The 18,963-nt window shown below is 50.3% G+C and overlaps 1 protein-coding gene across 1 annotated transcript; it reads left to right on the forward strand.

Annotated features, from left to right (window-relative positions):
* The first annotated feature begins 166 nt into the window (after positions 1-166).
* Positions 167-18,553, forward strand: LOC146257699 (bridge-like lipid transfer protein family member 2). Its single transcript, XM_084674529.1, has 39 exons — positions 167-984; positions 1,515-1,641; positions 1,756-1,805; positions 1,906-2,047; positions 2,252-2,370; positions 2,922-2,982; positions 3,087-3,267; positions 3,370-3,493; positions 3,605-3,729; positions 3,858-3,925; positions 4,040-4,176; positions 4,406-4,524; positions 5,325-5,518; positions 5,790-6,096; positions 6,191-6,396; positions 6,547-7,609; positions 7,761-7,952; positions 8,119-8,321; positions 8,726-8,844; positions 8,958-9,181; positions 9,525-9,715; positions 10,025-10,124; positions 10,321-10,520; positions 10,662-10,959; positions 11,050-11,207; positions 11,348-11,554; positions 11,792-11,891; positions 12,125-12,307; positions 12,450-12,571; positions 12,661-12,816; positions 13,169-13,290; positions 13,409-13,589; positions 13,891-13,977; positions 14,619-14,729; positions 15,031-15,166; positions 15,580-15,707; positions 15,863-15,964; positions 16,534-16,668; positions 17,107-18,553. Exons 1-39 carry the CDS (start codon positions 917-919, stop codon positions 17,287-17,289), a joined length of 6,729 nt encoding a protein of 2,242 aa, XP_084530655.1. The 5' UTR covers positions 167-916; the 3' UTR covers positions 17,290-18,553.
* The last annotated feature ends 410 nt before the right edge of the window (positions 18,554-18,963 follow it).

The raw sequence follows: 18,963 nt of genomic DNA on the forward strand, positions 1-18,963 counted from the left end.
GAAAGTGACATGGACACTTTGTAGCGTATGTAAACAATAATGTGAGGATATGCATGATGCCCATGTCAAACTGTAACGTCTTCGATCCAAATTTCCCATTATGCTGCCGATAAAGATGTGACCCTAAAGCAAGTGCATTCCCGCCCACTAACTGTAAAAGACCGGCGGCTGCTCTGGAGAACCAAACCGTGCATCCCTCATCGGTTTTTCGTCCACCAGTGTCCTGTCGAGTCGTGTGTTTACAGTAAAAACACTGCCCGATGAAGAGGAGAGTCGACTGCCACTGACAGACAAATCGGTGGACTAAATACTTCTGGATTGGGCTGTTGGTGTCAGCGACGCAGAATTAGAGGAGCTAGCTATGCAACCAGTTTGAAGTCCATTTCTGTTGAAGGTGCTTGAGTGCTGTGCTACGTGGAGCCAGCATCTCTTACAAGGCGACCACAACTTGCACAGGAAGGAAGGGAACTAGTACTGCTAGTAGTTACCGCTATCTGGCTAGGCAGCGACCTAACGTTAGCTAATGAGTCAGGCTAACTGGAATGTAGGGTTCATATTTACGATTGTCATTTGTATTCCGTAGGAAGCTATATAACATTTGCTAAATGTGGACTGTTATTTTTTTAATGCAAGATATCGTTGTTAGTATAGCTTTATGCTACGAGTTAGCTTTAGCATTGGACGTAATCTAGATAACAGTCAGAGCAAACACGTATGAACATTGTCATGCACTAGCTACAATCTTTGATATAACTGCTAGCCATAGCTAGTAATTTATCAGCCCACGCGAAAGGCTCATGATTGACAGATGTCAGCAGACTGCATACTGTAGGGGCCCAAGGTGAAAACGGAAGATCCCCATGACCACCAGGATTTGGGTGTGAACTGTTAAGCAAGTTGCAACATTTGGGACAGAATGTCTCTTCTGCTGATCGTCATACTTGCAATTATCCTACTTGGGATACTGTTGGTTGCATTATTCAGGTAAGAGAAGGGCTTTGAAATCTCATAGAAATGTACACCCCAGGCCCACATATCGAAGTCACAGCAGTCCGTTGACACAAAACAAGGCTTGACCATATTGTATGTATTGTAACACAGGTCAAAGCAGATCACCTGACTGGCTTTGGGCATCACACTGTGCATGTGATTCTGGTATAAAATATAGACATAGAGATTACTCCCTAGACAACTGTTATGAGAGTGTTGTTAATGTTTAAGACCGAGTGGGGGCAGGATTGTCTACACTGCAAGATGGAACACTAGGGGCATTGTGTACAAACACAAACAAGTGACAGCTTGTTCCAGAGATTTAAATCAACATGACAAGCAAACACTTCTAGTTATATGAATATTCCTTGTTTCAAAGGTGATTGTGAATCAGATCACTTTGCTTTGACAGTGTGACACTTAAGGGTGATAAATGCACAGTTCCATAGTAATTTTGTTAGAAATTTTTTGGAACATAAGCTGTGGTCCCAAAGCCTTTAATCAGATTGTTCTGTCTTCTCTAGATGGTTCATATGCAGCCTGGCAGTGCGATTCTTCCAGAATGTCCTGAACGCAGAACTGAAGATCCAGTCTGTTGGGCTCTTCTCAGTACGAGGAATTAGTGTCCAGTTTCAGCCCCAGCACACTATAGTAGGTTGCAGCTCTCTATCTTGGTTCACATGACATTCATGTGTGTGGAGTGCAGCGCTGTTTCCTGACAGTATCTCAAAACCGTGTCTATCTGCTTGTCTGTTTTCCTTGTAGGAAATCGACAAGATATGGATTTCAAGTAAACTGTTAAACCCTGACCTGCCGTGAGTGTTTAGCTGCATGACCCATCTAAAAGGAGAGTGATTAGCGCAGTAGAGATGCTAACATGTTTGTTTTGTGCTTACTGCATGCTTCTTGTTTTAGGAGGTACCTGGCCCTATGTGTTGGTGAGACCAGAGTGAGGTTTGACCTTCAGGAGTCTCTGAAACCTCAGAAGCCCAGGACCAATGGAGGAGAGCCAGGGAAACTTGCTCTCAGCCCTGCAACATTACACTTCCTCACTCAGGTATGAAACCAGCCTACTCAACGAAGAACACACAAATGCCTGTTATTAGTGCATGTATAGTAGAAATTGACAGATTTACCATTTGCAGATGTTAATCCCAATCTTTAGACAATGAATGATATGGTCATTTGCAACGCATGCATGAGAAATGATTGTTTGTTGACTGAGTGAAGTTCTGAGTACTTCCTGGTGTTTTTTTTCTAGCTGCTGTCTTTCCACATGGACTCTATCAATGTGATGGTGCTGAACTTAGCCCTGTCAGAGTCCCTGTGGCACATGACCACCAAAGACATCACCCTGCTGCTTGACCACCACAGCAAAAGGCAAACACCTTCTATCATATCAGTTAACCAGTATACAGTAGATCCGATATCATTCCAATACAGTGTTTCCCACAGAATTATATGGTGGTAGGGAGTGGCAGAGCCAGACGTTGTAAACATTAGGGGCTTAGTATGGAAGCAAATCAGTGACCTCATGTTTGGGATTTTTAAGAGCATTGAATACCTAATGTTGACATTTAAATGCCACAGAATTTGTTTGTTTTGAATTCACTTCTTTAAAATTTAAATATGAATTTATTTCAATGTAAAAAATAAATCTGATCCAATAATTCAAGGTTCAGAAATTCAGGTTGCTCAAATTTGAACAGTAAAATTCAGATCCCAAAAATACAAAACGTTGAGCCCCAAAAATTCGAGCTTAGCTATTTTGTTAAACAGTAAAAAAAAAAAATATGTATATATATTTGTGGCGGGCTGCCACAAATAAATCAATGTATAGGAAACACTGCAATATTAGTACCTCATATAAGAGGTTTCGTTTTTATTGTTGAATGCCGTGCCAAGTGCTTTATGAAAAACTTTGTTCACAGGTTGGCCTGGGACTTCTCTGTGGGCCAGCTGAGCAGCAAAGTGCTCAAAAGCAGCCGTCTGGTGAGCAAGCTCTCTGAATCATTCATGACACTTCAAAACATTGGTGGTCTTCTAAAGAGCAGCCGCTATAAGGGAACGTGCTCCATGTACGCTGTGCCTGGCAGGACACGTGTCTGGCAGAGGTGTCCCTGAGCCTGGGGCTGTCTGGAGACATGACTCTGCCTGAGCTGCGTCCAGGCAGGCTGTCCCTGTGCGTGAGGACCCTGCTGGCGGAGCTCCACGAGGGCCTGTTCCTCAGCCAACTGCTGCTGCCCTCCACCCCTCAGAGGGACACCCACTCCAACGGTGAGTGAGAGTAGAGGATGTGTGATTATATAGAAGGAGTGTATGAATAAGGGGGACGACGACGACACGAGAGTCTTATTTACTTCCTGGTCTGTTTTTAAGGATATGACGAGGACGAGTTCATCAGGACAGAGGCCGTGGAGCAGTTTCATCAGCTTATTCCCCAGAAGGTCAACGTGGAGTTTGAGAATACTAACATAACTCTGTCCATGCACAGTCAGAAAAGGTGAGTTATTGGGGACTTAAACTTATGTATCCACCTGCTTTTATGTATTGTCTTCTTTAAGCGGTGATATGCATTCCTCAGATGTGTTTTGTGTTGATCTGAATCATTCAGACACTTGAATTGGACCCTGAAGTCCCTGAAGGTGGGCTATGGACGTGAGGATGAGCAGCTGCCTCTCAGGAGCTTCAGCCCAGAGCTGAGCTTCCCCCAGAGCAACCTGGAGTTCCTTCTGGAGGGTGAGAGGAGGGGATGGGGAGGGGATGGCAGGGGATAGGATGGTAAGAGGAGATGGGGTAGAGAGAGGCATCTATGGGGGAAGAGAGTGACCCTTTGGAGTCATAACAATTTCCACTTTGTTCCACAGATGGGCTTCTGCTTTCACAGAGCAGACAAAGAATACTCTGCCTTAATACACTCCGGACTGTTCTGCAGGTGATGTTGACCCACTTTATTTCACATAGCCTCAACGCCCTTCAATAGGTTTGAAATCTATTAAACTGAGGGGGCAGAGAGTTAGATATTGTTGTGTGTTGCTCTTGTTTCCAGGCAACATCAGTGGACATATCGGGGTCAGTCACAGTCAACACCTGCATCATCCACTACCGTCACCAGGAGTTCTCCCATTGGCTGGACCTGTTTCCATGGGAACAGCTCATTCACAGGAAAACAGCCCATAAAAAGAGGTATTGAGCCTTTTTTGCCACACAAAACATTAAACAAGAGTCAAGCGGTTTTTGATTTCCGTCTGAAACTAACAACAGTGTGTCAGGTTTGCTCGTACCCCTTAACCGTAACACTTGGCATCCTGTCTTCACCCATGTGTGCGTGTGCATTGTGTGTGTATGGTGTTGTGGTGGTGGTGGTGGTGGTGTGCAGTCCAGTGGAGTATTTGCATACCCTTCTGTCCCAAAGGCGTTTCCCCCACCTGGAAGCCCCAGTGATGATCAGCTCCTCTGTGTCCAACGTCAACGTGTCGGTCCAGCTGGTCGACACGCCTCCCTTTGCTCTGGGCTTCATCTCAGCCAGCACAGGTACTGCACACTGTGGACAGCACGCATTTCAACACGTACACACTCATACTGAATGGACACCTACCTGAGGATCTGATCACGGTCGAACACTACTTGTTACGGAACAGTGGTATTTATGCTGGTTTTTAAAGCTGGTTTTGTGTAAGAAAAGGGGTGTATGCTTGTAGCAGTGCACAAAGATTCGAATCAGTCGTGGATTCTGGTATGTGGATGAATCACTCCTTTCCAAACATGCCAAACCCAGCTAGATTAGATACCGCTTCTTTTATGTGCAGCGGGTATTTGACATTTGTTATACATTAACTATTATTCCTTTGGGCGTGTGCACATGCAAAGTGTACTGCAGTGATTGTTACAGTAACTGTATTATATATATATATATATATATATATATATATATATATATATATATATATATATATATAATGGGATATCTATCTATAAAATACAGTTACTGTGACGATCTATGGGGCATGTTTCAACTGAACTCATAAAACATATGCCTCTTTGTTCAATTGTATAAACCTACAACCAATCATAGCAATTGTTTGTTGAAAACGAATTCAACCCAAGCGCTCTTTCGTGACGTTTTTGATTACGTTACTGTTGATCATCTGTCCATCATCGTATAAAGCTCGCCCTGGCAATTTCATTGGTCCGCCCAGATCCTGGTCTTATATAGTTTGTCCCCAATACGAGCCCCTCCAGACCCAACTTCCCGACCAAATTGTTTTTGTGAGCGGGGCTAAGTTGGGCTGGAAGCCAGGCTACTGGATCTCTCCTCCTGCTCTGGTCCTCAGAGCTGCAGCATCTCCTGGACATCAGAACGGTGGCCGAGAGCCTGCAGACCCAGAGCGTGCACCAGCGTGGCTCCCTGTCCCTGGACCACTTCTGGTGGAGGGTGGGCCAGGGCTCCCACATTCAGCAGGCCCCTCACCCCCCTGGGAAACACGTGTGGGGCGAGGCCCTGATCCTTGACTCCCTCACTCTGCAGGTACAAAGCTACGTCACATCATGCAATACACTTCTTTGGCCCTTGAGAAAATTCCAGCATTTGGGTGAATAAATTAATAAAAGAAAAAGGTTTTAACCCTTGTGCTGCCTTCGGGTCACAATAACCGAAGGTAACACAACGGTTAAAGAGGAATCATGTGGAGTACAAACATTCTCAAAAATATCTCACACGCTGACTGAAGTCGGTCAAACACGGTGTGCCGGATTCGTTTTTTCCCCCCACATTGTTCCTCCGTCCACCTCTTCCTCAGGGGAGCCTCAACAAGCCCCAGCTGGAGTCGAACAGCCAGGCTCCGAGCCTGAGCGTGGAGTCCAGCCTGAAGGGACTCCAGCTGGAGATATCAGAGACCTGCAGCCTGTGCCTGTCCCGCCTGCTCTCTCTCTGTAACCTGTCCGGCTCCCGGAGGCTGAGGGCATCCGAGCAGCCGGACGTGGTGCCCTGCTCCGCCCTCGCCGACGGGGACGTCACCTCCACCCACCAAGCGCACATTCCTCTGCTCTTCAAACTACAGTGTAGCCTGGAGGATGTCAATGTGTTCACGCTCTCCAATGTGGCTGGTAGGTGCTAACGCTGCAGGGGAGGGAAGTCCAGCTGAATCTGCTGCATGATCATGCCCCTACACACACAGGCCTGCTTGTTTTTATCCTCCAGGTGCCGTGTCGCTGCGAGTGGACACTGTGGGGGCCTTGGGCTCTGGGGAGAGCTACAGGGTGTCTGTCCAGGGGGTGACTCTGTCCGTGGTGAAAGCTCTCACAGAGACCGTGGAGCCGTGCTGTCCCTCCGCCCAGATCCTCAACCCCGTCCTCAAACTCCGCACCCTGGCCCTCTGCTACCACGTCACCACCTGGACCCTGGAGGTAGGCACCGGGACGCAGCCACTGTCCTAGCATCCCCTTCCCCCCTGACAGCTTCTCCCCAGATCCACGCAGGTCCGCACAGGCAGCCTCTGTGCAGGCACCCTGAGGCTGAGGCTGACCCTGAGGCACCCTGCCTGTGCCCCCGTGCAGGTCCAGTGTGAGGAGGAGCTGGAGGTGCAGTGGATGCCGTCCGACCACATGTTCCTGTACCACCACGCCACGGAGAGCCACGGCTGCTGGGCTGCCCTGTGCGACTCTCTGGGGCTGCGCCACGGAGTGGAGAGTCCAGCAGCTCCCCCGGAGAGCCAGACCGCCCATGGGCAGAACAGGGTGCTGTGCGTGCGGGCGGAGCTGGGCCGCGCCCGCCTGACAGCGCACGTGACGGAGAAGAACTACATCCTGTGGCACACGCAAGCCCTCTCCGTCTCCACCCACGCCGGCTCCGTGCACCTGCGCTCGCCCCACCTGCTGCTCAACTTCGACGGCAACGACATCTTCTCCTTCAAGGGTCTAGACGTCCAGACGCACCCTGAGACGAAGGACATGGAGCAGCACCGCCACGGATTCCCCTTCCTCACCACGCCCCACAACCGCACCTGGGTCTTCACCTGCCCCAACCTATCCGTGGAGTTCCCTTACCAGTACAACTTCTCCAAAACCTTCGACAAGGCCATCAGCGTGCAGAAGTGGCTGAAGACCCTCCACCACAGGCCCGACGAGACCTCAGACCCCCAGCGGCTGCCCCCAGACCTGGTCTTCAGCATCAGCCAGTTCTCCTTCGTCTTCCTGGACGACGTGTTTGAGATCAAGCTGCGGGACAACTACGAGCTGATGAAGGACGAGAGCAAGGAGAGCGCCAAGAGGCTGCAGCTGCTGGACAAGAAGGTGGCGGATCTGAGGAAGCAGCACGGGGAGCTGCTCCCTGCCAGGAAGATCGAGGAGCTGTACACCTCGCTGGAGAGGAAGCACATCGAGATCTACATCCAGCGATCGCGCCGCCTCTACTCCAACACGCCCATGAGGAAGTCCCTGCTCACCTGGACTGTGTCGGATCTGGAGCTGGTGGTGCTGGCTGACCAGTCCCTCCACGGTCCTGAGCGGGTCAGAGAGCAGCTCCGGGACATTGACGGGGTCAGCCCCTTCCCCAGAGACGGGCTCCCCCTGGTGGTGCAGTGGTGTAGGGCGGTCAAGTTCCAACTCGCCGCCTTCCTGGGTGAGTTCCAGAACCCGGACCTCGCTAGCTATATTGTCACGCTAAAGTACCCTGTCGTTATGTAAACCCACAGTGCATGCACTTTTTTTGGTGTCTAGCGTTGTGTCCTGTTGTTGAATGATTGAATTCCATCTTCTCTCTCATTGGCCAGTGAGGATCCGGGACTACCCCCGCTACCTGTTTGAGATCCGGGACTGGGACCTGGCCGGACGTCTGATTGGCACAGAGCAGGATGGACAAGCCAGGGGTCGCCGCAAACAGGTGGTCCCATTGGGCCAGCCCTGGGGTGACATCATCGTCCTCAGGAACATGCCCCCACTCAAGTTTTACTATGATTTCACCTGTGAGTGTTTCATGCCTTTGCCTCACAAGACACACAATTCCTCCACATGATCTAATTTGCATCAAAAACAACATTAACAAAATGTTTGTAACTACATCAAATGTCTCAATGGTAATTTACAGGATTTTTTTTTCTTTTTTTCTTGTCTTCATTCTCTTCCACACAGCCAACATATCTCTCTACACTATCGTATGGGGACCCTGCTGGGACCCAGCCTGGACTCTGATTGGTCAGGTGGTGGATCTGTTAACCAAGCCCACGGTGGACCCCTCCCCTTCCCTGGCCTGGTGGGACAAGAGTCGCCTGCTGATGCACGGCCACTGGGTCATGAACATCGACCAGGCCAACCTCCACCAGCTGGCCACCGAGGTAAACACTTCCTGCTGAACTGTCCTCACACTTCCTGCTAAATTCTCCTCACACTTCCTGCTGAATTCTCCTCACACTTCCTGCTAAATTCTCCTCACACTTCCTGCTAAATTCTCCTCACACTTCCTGCTAAATTCTCCTCACACTTCCTGCTGAACTGTCCTCACACTTCCTGCTAAATTCTCCTCACACTTCCTGCTGAATTCTCCTCACACTTCCTGCTAAATTCTCCTCACACTTCCTGCTAAATTGTCTTCACACTTCCTGCTGAACTGTCCTCACATTCGCCCTTCATCTGATGACATGAGCGACGCTACTGAGAGCTAGATACACCTGGGTCAGGTCAATCTGTGAGCTAGGAGAAATTGTGGACAAGATAAAAGTAACTTTTTCTCTCTTTGAAGGACCCCTATAACACTACAGAGAACATGCACTGGGAATGGAACAAGCTCATGTATGAATGGAATCCTGGACAGTTTGTCTTTAAAGGAGACATGGACGTGAATGTAAGGACGGCCTCTAAGTAAGTAAAACAACTCAGAATCCAACATTTCTTCTTCATATGATATCCCATGTAAACCCCTATTTATATAAACGGAATTCCATCATATATAATTTAGCTTTCCTCCTCCTCAGGTATGATGACATCTGTTTCCTGCACCTGCCCAACCTGTGCATGACCCTCGACCTCCAATGGCTGTGTCACGGCAACCCCCATGATCACCACGCCGTGATGCTCTGCTGCGCGGAGAACGTAGCCGACGTGACCTCGGGTCAAGCCCACGACTCCTACAGAGCCTTCCGCTCAGAGAACCTGAACCTCTCCATCACCATGGACCTCAACCAGCACTGTGGCACAGGTGGGTCAGATGTCAACCTCAACCAGCACTGTGGCACAAGTGGGTCAGATGTCAACCTCAACCAGCACTGTGGCACAGGTGGGTCAGATGTCAACCTCAACCAGCACTGTGGCACAGGTGGGTCAGATGTCAACCTCAACCAGCACTGTGGCACAAGTGGGTCAGGAGATACACTGTTGATAAAACAGCTCCTGGAGACCCATCTACTGCAGCAATTCCCAAACTGTGGGCCGTAAACTTGTTTACCCAACAGGTTGAGTAAAGAGGCATAGTTGACATTTTTCAGTGTACCTTTCCAGTGAATTAATGAGCTGTGTGTGTGTCTTTGTGTTGTCCCTGTCAGAACCCTGTCAGCCCAGGATCCTGCTGTACAGCAGCACGCTGCGATGGATGCAGAACTTCTGGGCCACTTGGACAGGGGTGTCTCGCCCCATCTGTAGGGGCAAGCTCTTCCAAAGCCTCAGGCCTTTCCGCAAGAAGCTGGGCCAGCACTACAAACAGATGTCCTACACCGCGGCCTTCCCACAGCTACAAGTGAGTCCACGCGCACACACACATACATGCCCGCACTCCCACTGTAAAACATGTTCTCAACATGCCGTGGCTACCCAGCAACACCGAAAGCAGAGGATATGTGATTGACACTGTGTCTCTCTCTATGTCAAGTCTAGTTTTTCGGTCTCATTCTTTAATATTATTCTATCGTTGTCATGGTTTCTTTTTTACCTCTACTTCAGCAGATTAGTTAAGAGCATATAAATATATCCAATGGTGGCCTGGCAAGACCAAAAGACCTTCTGACTAATACTGTGGATGTAAGGTAATCTTGTTTGTCTTTGGCAGGTGCATTACTGGGCGTCCTTCGCCCAGCAGAGGGGGATCCAGGTGGAGTGCAGTAAGGGACATGTCTTCACCAGAGGAGCCCAGAGACTCATCCCCCAGGGTAAGGCCCTTGGCACTGCTCCCACACTCAAATGCCAAGCGCTATTTATACACCTACGCACAGCCACAACCTCCTTCAGACGGCAGACTGATGACCCAAACAGCCTAGCTTCATTGTCTGACCCGGCCTGAATGTGTGCTCCCCCCCCCCACACACACACACACACACACACACACACACACACACACACACACAGCTGGCACGGTGATGAGGAGGCTGATCTCGGAGTGGAACGTGACCCAGATGGTGAGCGAGCTCTCCCAGATGACAGTCCACCTCATGGCGTCCACCAGGGATGAGACGGCCGACCACCAGATCAACGCCCAGGTGAAGAAGACCCACCTGCTCAGCCTGTCGTCCCTCAGCTACCAGCGCCAGAGCAACCGCATGGAGGAGGTAAGACCCCCCCCCCCCCCGGACACAGGCCTCCGAGGGGCTGCTAGCTTCAGACACCATGGTCTGGTGTTGTCCTATTGGATTCCCCGTGGATCAGTGGTGTTTTAATAGCTTTGTCTTTTTTTATTTACTTTTTTACAGGAAGTGAACCCCAAGGACGAAAGCAATGCCTCCTACACCCACAAGCTGTGCCTGGTCGACCTGCGAGCGTCCTGGACCACCACCAACAGGAACATAGCGTTCGCCCTTTACGACGGCTACAAGAAGGCGGCCGTGCTGAAGAGGAACTTGTCCACCGAGGCCCTGAAGGGCCTGAGGATCGACACCCAGCTGCAGGCCAAGAAGCTCAAGCGCTCCCTCTCGAACTACTCTCCCAGCTCCGCCCCCTCCGCCCCGGCCGTGCCCAGCACCAGCCGGGCAGAGAAGAGCCAGAACGAAGGTGAGGAGGAAGAGGAAGTGTCGTCTTCAGAACGTTGGCTTTGTTTCTCCGCCGTTCCGTAAACCCGTTTCGTCCTTCCAATCCGTGCAGGGACGTCCATGCTACAGAAGCTGATCGAGGAGACGGACAAGTTTGTGGTGTTCTCGGAGGAGGACTCGGGCGTGAGCGACCTGCTGTGTGGCATCGCCGCCTGCCAGACGGACGACGTCTACAACCGCAACTGGTTCATCGAGCTGGTCAACTGCCAGGTAACTGGGCTCCCGCCACGAACCCCTCTCTCTCTCTCTCTTATTCTCAAACCGCCTTCGCACAAAAGAGACTCTCCATTCCATGTCCCTGTCACTGACCTGATGCATGTTGTCATGGTGACCCCCCACCCCTGGTATAGATGATGCTGCGGGGCACGGAGACGGCGGGATGCGTGCTGGTGTCTGCCGCCAAGGCCCAGCTGCTGCAGTGCGAGCATCACCCCGCCTGGTACAGCGACACGCTCAAGCAGAAGACCACCTGGACCTGCCTGCTGGATGGCATGCAGTACTTTGCCACCATGGAGCCCAATCCGTCAGACCAGGAGGACTGGCAGCTGTGGCTGGAGGTGAGGCCTGCTTCAGCTCCACACAGCACCCAACCTCATCTGGAATCACAATCCCTTTCCCTACAGGAGGCCTAAAGCCCAGTCATAACCGGAACTGTTTTTCACTAACCCGCCCGATGCTACTAGCAGTCATTCATGGCAAAGGAAAGCCTGTATCCATAATCGGGATTACATTCAAGTCTCGGGGGGATTTTCCAGTGAGCTAACGGTTTGTGTGGGGGGCGTGTGGTGCTGCAGGTGAAGAACATCGAGGAGCACAGAGAGAGGAACCTTGACTCGGTTCTGGAGCTGATGGAGAGTGGCCAGGCCGTGGGAGGCATGGTCAGCACCACCACAGGTACGGATCCTCCTACACACACCATACACACATCTTCACACACATACATACACACACTGCAAACGCACACACACTGCACACACATCTGCATGCATGCCACACGCACCTCTGCACAGGCACACACACACTACACACACATCGGCACACTCATCTGCACTCAAACACACACACACACACACACACTACCTCCAGAACTCTGACCCTGAACTGTGACTCTGTTTGCCGTCCGCCAGACTGGAACCTGCCTGCCCAGGTGAACGACACCCAGCAGGTGCAGCGGATCATCTCTCGCTGCAGCTGCCGTATGTACTACGTGGGCTACAGCCACGACATCGACCCTGAGCTGGCCACGCAGATCAAGCCCCCCGACCTGAGGGGCAGCCACGAGAAGGAGGACCTGCTGAAGAAACAGGCCGGTAAGGTCCAAACACAGTCAGACCTTTAAACGAGGTGCGTTTGTTTTGACAAAATCTCTCCTAGAGGATTGAGCCAAATCATTCTATGTAGTTTGGTTCACAACCAAACGACTTACACTTTGCTGCCATGTTCTGATTCTAGGGGCGGTAGACACCTTCACCCTTACTCACCACGACCTGGAGATCTCCACCAACCCTGTGCAATACGCCATGATCCTGGATATCGTCAACAACCTGCTGCTCCACGTGGAGCCCAAACGCAAGGTTCAGATCCCGCCCCGGTCCATCTCTCTTAACCGTGAGCTTGTAGGGCTTGGCTCCCTCCTCACCCCTCCGCCCTGTGTCGTCCGCAGGAGCACAGTGAGAAGAAGCAGCGCGTCCGCTTCCAGCTGGAGATCTCCAGTAACCCGGAGGAGCAGCGCAGTAGCATCCTGCACCTGCAGGAGGCCGTCCGTCAGCACGTGGCCCAGATCAGACGCCTGGAGAAGCAGATCTACTCCAACAGCAGGGTCAGGCTCTTCACAGACACACACAACCCACCCTAGTGTACAATGTACCCGTGTACAATGTACACTAGGGCATGGGCGTATCTAGCCCTATTTTGGCTGGAGCCCCCCCAAAAGTTTTTTTTATCAAAATATGTTAATTTCTCTCCCTAAAACCCACTAGAGGACACTATTTCAAAGGATATTTTCCAAAATTTATTCTGGGGGAACATGCCCCCAGACCCCCCGTAGTTTTGCTGGGTCATAGGAAAAATAATAGGTTTTATCAAGGGATAGGCATAGATGTTGGAGGTTCTGTCAGGTGGGGGAGTCGGTCCGGGTCCCCGGTGCTGACCCACCACATGTTGACCCACAGGCCCAGACAGAGGACCTGAGAGGAGACGAGCTGTCCGAGATCATCGTGAGGCTGCAGAACCAGCTGAACCAGGAGAAGACGGACATGCAGATGAAGAGCGAGGAGCTCAACATCCTCATCAGGTTCCTCTCAGCCCAGCGCGACACACATCCCCCCCCCACCCCGCTCAGAGGACAGAAAAAAAAAAAAAAAAGATATCGAACACGCTGAAACTGACCTGTGTCTCTGTGCTCCTTCCAGGTGTTTCAAGGACTTTCAGCTGCAACGGGCCAACAAGCTGGAGCTCCGCAAGCCCCCCGAGGACGTCAGCGTGGTGCGGAGGACTGAGATCTGCTTTGCCCAGGCTCGCTGGTGCCTCACCGAGGAGGACGGCCAGCTGGGCATCGCTGAGCTGGAGCTGCAGAGGTTCATGTACAGCAAGGTGGGCACGCTGGGCGAGGGGAGGTGTGCCTTTTCAGGGCAGTGGCGGCAAAATAACGTGCCATCGAGGGCCAAGACGGTGCAGGTTTTACACCAGCTCGTTTCACAAATGAGTTGCTCCACTTGGCGAAATCAGCTGGTGTCGTGCTTGGCTGATGCGGAAAACCTGCACTCTCTTGGCCCTCGATGGCACATCGTTCGCCGCCACTGCTTTGGGGTGAGGTTAGGGTTTGGGCTAGGCTAGGCTAGGCTAGGCTAACCCCTCAGATGCTGACCCGTCTGTGGAACCCATCTCCCCGCAGCTGAACAAGTCTGACGACACGGCGGAGCACCTCCTGGAGCTTGGGTGGTTCACCATGAACAACCTCCTGCCCAACGCCGCCTACAAGGTAACCTCTGACCCTTTCACCTCTGCGCTACAGTCTGGACAGGCACAGCATGTCAACCTAACTACAGGATGAAGCTATGCTCGTCCCTTTCTTGAAGTGTTGTTCACACCAAGGCCACTAGGTTGTGTCGGTTTATGTTTACATTTCTCTGCTGGCTTCCCCCTGTGCAGCACGTGAGGGTATGTATGGTGCTGGTACCGTCTTTGGGTATTCAAACCCTCTCATCTCTTCACTCGGTGACGGAACTCGCATGACAGCCATCGGACGTCCCCCACCTTTACCCCACCCTAACCCCACCTCATCCATGTTCTCCACCGTATATTTTTCTGTCTGAACTTCCTCGTCATTATCTTTGCTGTGTTTTACATTGTGTGAGGTGTGTGTGTGTGTGTTGCTTGTTCCTCAGCCCCTCTCATGGCACATAGAGTATGTGGAGCCGAAAATCTGGAGTGATTTGTCCTATTACATTATGCACCGTCGTGTTTCTCATTGACCACGATGGCACACGGTTCCATCAGTCCGAATGAACCCCTACCATTTTGCCCGACTGTTTGTCACCATCTTCGCCGTATTGCCAGGTGCATTGTGGGCCTGATATGCTGTCGTCGTGACGACTGAAAGGCCCTCCCTCTGTCTGTCAGGTGGTGCTGCGTCCTCAGAGCCCCTGCCAGTCAGGGCGCCAGTTCGCCCTCCGCATCTTCAGCAAAGTCCGCCCTCCTGTGGGGGGCATCTCCGTCAAGGAGCACTTTGAGGTGAGGAGACCCAGACTATCTTAGACGTTTGCCTCAACATCAGTGGCCTCGGAGCCCACGGTAGCTCTGCGGGACGTTTATGTGTTGATGGCTCAGATGGCTCAGATGGCTGAGCGGTTAGGGAATTGGGCTGTTAATCAGAAAGTTGCTGGTTCGATTCCCGGCCATGCCAATTGACGTTGTGTCTTAGGGCAAGGCACTTTGCCCTGCTTGCCTCGGGGAAATGGTCCTGTACAGACAGTTGCTCTGGATAAGAGCGTCTGCTATATTACTAAATGTAAATGTGTTGCTGGTTTTTCAGGTCAACGTGGTGCCTCTCACCATCCAGCTCATGTACCAGTTCTTCAAAAGGATGATGGGATTTTTCTTCCCGGGGAGGAACGTGGAGGAAGAGGAAGTTGCTGATGAAGAGGACAAGTTCCGATTGGTCACCACAGGTACGTCAATCCACTTCTGGTTATTGACCTTCAGCTTTATGACTTATTGGCCTGTGAGTATTGGTCACCCCCCCCCCCCCTCCCCCCAGTTCATCTCTACATGCGTGCACCAGCCTAAAAGCCATACCCCGCGGCTCACAGATCAATGGTAGTTTCCATTGTCTTTGCCCGTCCTTTGGGTGTGGTATTGAATTGCTGGTTGCTGCATGTTATGCCATCCCCTAGGCTATAAAAAGCCTGTGTCGACTGTGCAGTGTGACCTTGAGAGGTGTGAGAGTGTGTGTGTGTGTGTGTGTGTATGTGGGTGTTTGTGGCAGTGTCAGTTCTCAAGTTGGGCACAGGGGGAGTATAGGGTTTGTGATGTGGAGACACACCCAGAGGTGACAGTGCTGGCGTTGTTGTGTGAACACCAGGTATCCCTGTGGTGAAACCCCGTCAGCTCTCAGAAGACACCATGGGGGCCCTGGGCCCCAGCAAAGGGGTCACCCAGGGGTTAAACCGCACAGCAGGGGTCAGGAGGTCGTTCCGCAAAACCCCAGAGGTATGACAATCCTTTGAACCAACATCAGAGAGAGAGGAGAAAAGATGGTTGGATTCCCACATTCATTCCATGAAGTCTTGACCATTTATAATGAATTTCATGCGTGATACCAAACATCTTGTCTTTTGAATGTATGTCTCCCCTCTGTCTTCCAGCATCCTGTGGATGACATAGATAAGATGAAGGAGAGGGCAGCCATGAACAACTCCTTCATCTACATTAAGATCCCCCAGGTCCCCCTCTGCGTCAGCTACAAGGTAGGGGTGCTTAACGGTTCACTGCATGTTGACCTATGACCTCCTATATCCTATACTGAACCACGCAGGAAACAGCAGGATTATCACACACTGTGGGGAACCAGCAAACCCCGGTTGTTCATGTACTGTTTACCAGGCCTGACAGGAAAAATGCCACAGCATCTGCTGTGTTACCACGTGTGGTTTCTTAAATCCTATTGAGCAGACACTGTCATCGTTTCAAAGGCAGTCACATGGACCGCCATTTTAATCTCTCGGATTTTCAATTTGAGGTCTTTAGGGGTTTGCATAAGAATTATTTCTGTCCCCCACTGTGTTAATATGCTTCACATCTTATGTAAAGCCCAGAAACAAGCCCACACTTGTTCGTTATTCTTAGACGTGTCACTTCTATAATATGACCTAATCAAACTGAAAGTCCACTGTTATAGGATTTCTCAATAAGAGAAAACAGTTGCCCGTATGGTATCCCATATTGTGTCCTTTTAAACACAGCACTACAGTTCAGTCAGACGTATTTTCTTGTTGTCGACGTGTGTGTGTGTGTGTGTGTGTGTTCGTGCCCCTAGGGAGAGAAGAGCAGTGTAGACTGGAAGGACCTGAACCTGGTCCTACCCTGCCTGGAGTACCACAACAACACTTGGACCTGGCTGGACTTTGCCATGGCTGTGAAGAGAGACAGTCGCAAAGCTCTGGTGGCACAGGTACTGACACCCGCAGGAACCGGACTGTTCCGGAAGATCCATATCAATATTCGAGCCTGAATTTCTCCCTGGTGAGGTGTTCTGGGCACGTCCCACTGGGAAGAGGCCCCGGGGAAGACCCAGGACACGCTGGAGGGGACTATGTCTCTCGGCTGGCCTGGGAACGCCTCGGGGTCCCCCAGGAAGAGCTGGTGGAAGTGGCCAGGGAGAGGGAAGTCTGGGCCTCCCTGCTTAGGTGTCTGCCCCCGCGACCCGACCCCCGGATAAGCGGCAGATGACGACGACGAGCCTGAATTTTCAAAGCCTCTAAAGTGTTAATCTAGTAGTCAAGGCTCTTATACTTTTTGTTTCTGGTTTTCACATATTTATACAGGCGTGTATTTTGGAGGTGACACACGTTTCTAAACCGTTTTCTCGTGTCGTCCTCTCGTTGCGCAGATGATCAAGGAAAAGCTGCGTCTGAAGCCGGCGTCGGGCTCGGACACGCGCGGCAAGGCGTCCGAGGGCAAGTCTGACAGCATGCAGCAGCAGGAGGAGGACGAGAAGGCCCGGCTGCTCATCGGACTCAGCACCGCCGACAAGAGCACCAGCAAGAAGAGCATCTTCAGCCGCCGCAAATGACTCGTACACGCACGCTTACACACGCGACTCGTGCTTACACACTCACACTGAGACAGTACCATGCTGTGGCAGCTACCTACCCCCATTCCCGAGTTTAGGGAATTAGGAAGAGACCAGACCGTCTTTTGTGTGGAGAACTGGGGGTTTGACGTCGTCCTACTTGGAGGGGGGGGGGGTGGGAGCCCAGTTATATCCAGCCTGCTCCCCCTTCCTGTTCACACACTACCTGCGCCTGCAGAACCTAAAGGATGTTCTCAGCCTGGACCTGTTCACTGGTCTGGAACTGCTCACTGTCTCCCTTAAAACTGCTGTGTAGGCATTAAAGGAATGGGCTGATGTTCACGGATGTATAAGGAGAAAATCAGGATGTCACAGACCAAGTATAGTCAATGTTTTTCCATCAGTTTGCTTTTGTGCCACGCATAACATTTCGTTCTTTCACGTCATCAAATAACTGGTAAGGTCCTGAAATTTCTCTGAAAGGTCCTGAAATTTCAAGGAAAGGTCCTGAAATTTCTCAACCAATAACACTTGTGTTCTCAATATGTTTTTTCTATTGGTTTCTTTCAGGGAATTACACCAGGGATGTATGTAGTTGGAGGATTCACTGTTTAGGGATAGATTGCATTGTTATTTTCAGGTGTTGACTCAGAGCAGTTTCCCTGCCGGTTCAGGATAATCCTGTCTCTACAGAAGATCAAAACTCAACTGAATGGACCTTGAAAATATTCAAGTGTGTGTTCTAAGAAACACCTTGGTCTTAGAGCACTGCACTGGGCACAATGTTTGCTTAGTCAAGTGTTTTTTTGTAATTGGTTCACATAGCGTCTTACTCACGACAACCTTATCATACTGTCACTGACTGGGAAAGCTATCACTGTAAAAGTTGGCAAATTTTATTTTATACATTGTTATATAAGACTTCCTACAACTTACAAAGCATCTAAAAGGGAGCTGAACATGTATTGTTTCTAAACATATCTGTGCAATATAAAATAAAAGCAAGCAGCATAATAAAGAATACAGGGGATTGGCTGTTCCATTGGTTCCAACTGTTCCAATGGGCTGTTGAAAGTCATAGCTAAAGACTTCTGTTGCAGTTTGTGGCTGACTGATGTTTTGTAATTTTAACACTAAAGCACTTTTTAAGCAAAGTATTTTCTGATATTTTTGTAACCATGATTATTTTGTGTTGAATTGCTACAGTACTGCTGAGCTAGTTATGTCAAATAAGGTTGCCTATAAGTAAATATATTTCAAGGAATTGTTTCCTGATATGTTTCCCTCATGTTGCGATATGAAAATAGATATTGTAATTAATTCATATATTTTCTGTTCCACTGTTCTGTAAGAATTTTTCACTGTGCATGTCAAATTGCATAATTCATTGTCAATAAAGGGGTTATTCTGTCACTTGACAACAGTGTATTGATGTTATGTTAAACTGTCCTAAATCGGTCGTAGTTTCCATCATGACGTTAGTTTTCAACTTTGCTGCAAGTCAGCCGGTGCGAGCGATTGAAGGATTATCAACCTGACAGTCTCAACTAGAGCGGAATTTGACGCTCTGTGGAATCCCACCGAATAATGTACGATGTTGGTGTTCGTTGTCCTGAATGATAAACGCACTTTAGCAGGGGGCAGCTATGGCGCGGACAGGATTTTATTTTCCTA

This window comes from Hypomesus nipponensis, chromosome 15 (genome assembly GCF_054491055.1).
Source record: "Hypomesus nipponensis isolate SF chromosome 15, ASM5449105v1, whole genome shotgun sequence".
In the NCBI taxonomy this organism is placed as follows: Eukaryota; Metazoa; Chordata; class Actinopteri; order Osmeriformes; family Osmeridae; genus Hypomesus; species Hypomesus nipponensis.

Excerpts from the sequence above, each read along its gene's own strand:
- LOC146257699 (XM_084674529.1), top strand. The coding sequence starts at position 917 with ATGTCTCTTCTGCTGATCGTCATACTTGCAATTATCCTACTTGGGATA. Across the intron at positions 8,322-8,725 it reads TCCACCAGCTGGCCACCGAG|GACCCCTATAACACTACAGA; the intron begins GTAAACACTTCC and ends CTCTCTTTGAAG. Across the intron at positions 9,716-10,024 it reads CGGCCTTCCCACAGCTACAA|GTGCATTACTGGGCGTCCTT; the intron begins GTGAGTCCACGC and ends TGTCTTTGGCAG.